Raw genomic sequence first — 946 nt, forward strand, 5'->3', positions numbered from 1 at the left:
GGGCGCTGCGTGGGGTCAGGGGGCGCTGCGTGCGAGGAAGGGCGGCGTCGGGAACCGCCAGGCCCGCCGAGCCCCGTCCCTCCGTACCCTTGATAATGAGGTGCGCTGGCGAGCCTGGGATCCCCACGGAATCCCTCTTCTTGACGCCGCCGCCGCCGGTCGCGGCCTCACCATCCCCCGGGGTCTCGGCGCCTCCGCCGCTCATCCTGGCCGCTCCGCCCACCGCGGAGGCGCCGCCAGAGCTGGACCCACACCGCCGGCTCCGCCGTCGCGGACTTTTTGCGTCATCGCACGCCGTCGGGCGGCGCGTCCAGGGACCGGGAGATTCCGGAAAGACGCCTCAAACATGAAGAAGCTGGAGCCGCCATGATGGATTCGGGCATCTGTGGCCAGCCTCGGAAGGAATCTGAATGGAAACCCAAACTCACTGCCCTCAAGTCATTCCTGCCCTATTGGACCGAAGAGAACGGCTCCGCAGAGTTTCTGAAACTGTCACTCTTCATGGCAGTAGAGGATCTCATCGTTCTCTCAAGAAGCAGCTGGTGGATTTGAACCAGCAATCTTGGCGGTTAGCGGACTAATGCCTATCCCGCTATGCCAGAAACGTTGGAGCAAAATTTCTGACTGAAGATTTAGCAGGTTAGGGGATGAACTGGTGCCGTCCCATAAGCGTTGAACTGCAAATGGCAAGGGAGGTGGTTCAAACTTACCAACCCTTCTAAGAGGAGAAAATGTAAGAGACTATTTGCTCTTAAAATTTACAGTCTCAGAATCCCTATATAGCGTCTCTATGAGTTTGAATCTATGTGATGGCCGCGAATCACATGGGAGTGAAGGTGTGAAATGCAGTCACCGAATAACTGTAGTAATCTAAGTATTTACCCTGTTTCCCCGAAAATAAGACAGTGTCCCCTATTAATTTTTGCACCCAAAGATGCACTAGGTC

The 946-nt window shown here is 56.2% G+C and overlaps 1 protein-coding gene across 1 annotated transcript in view; it reads right to left on the minus strand.

The window, feature by feature from the left end:
* The window catches only part of BLOC1S5 (biogenesis of lysosomal organelles complex 1 subunit 5), a 72,899-nt gene extending 72,673 nt beyond the window's left edge, over window positions 1-226 (minus strand). Inside the window, exon 1 of the mRNA XM_045292256.1 lies at window positions 88-226. Within this exon, the coding sequence (XP_045148191.1) occupies window positions 88-205 (118 nt within the window). The 5' untranslated portion in view covers window positions 206-226. The remainder of the gene's footprint in view (window positions 1-87) is intronic.
* Window positions 227-946: the final 720 nt, after the last annotated feature.

Source organism: Echinops telfairi, unplaced genomic scaffold (assembly GCF_000313985.2).
Source record: "Echinops telfairi isolate 266 unplaced genomic scaffold, ASM31398v2 ScPeMD7_655;HRSCAF=1070, whole genome shotgun sequence".
Classification (NCBI taxonomy): domain Eukaryota; kingdom Metazoa; phylum Chordata; class Mammalia; order Afrosoricida; family Tenrecidae; genus Echinops; species Echinops telfairi.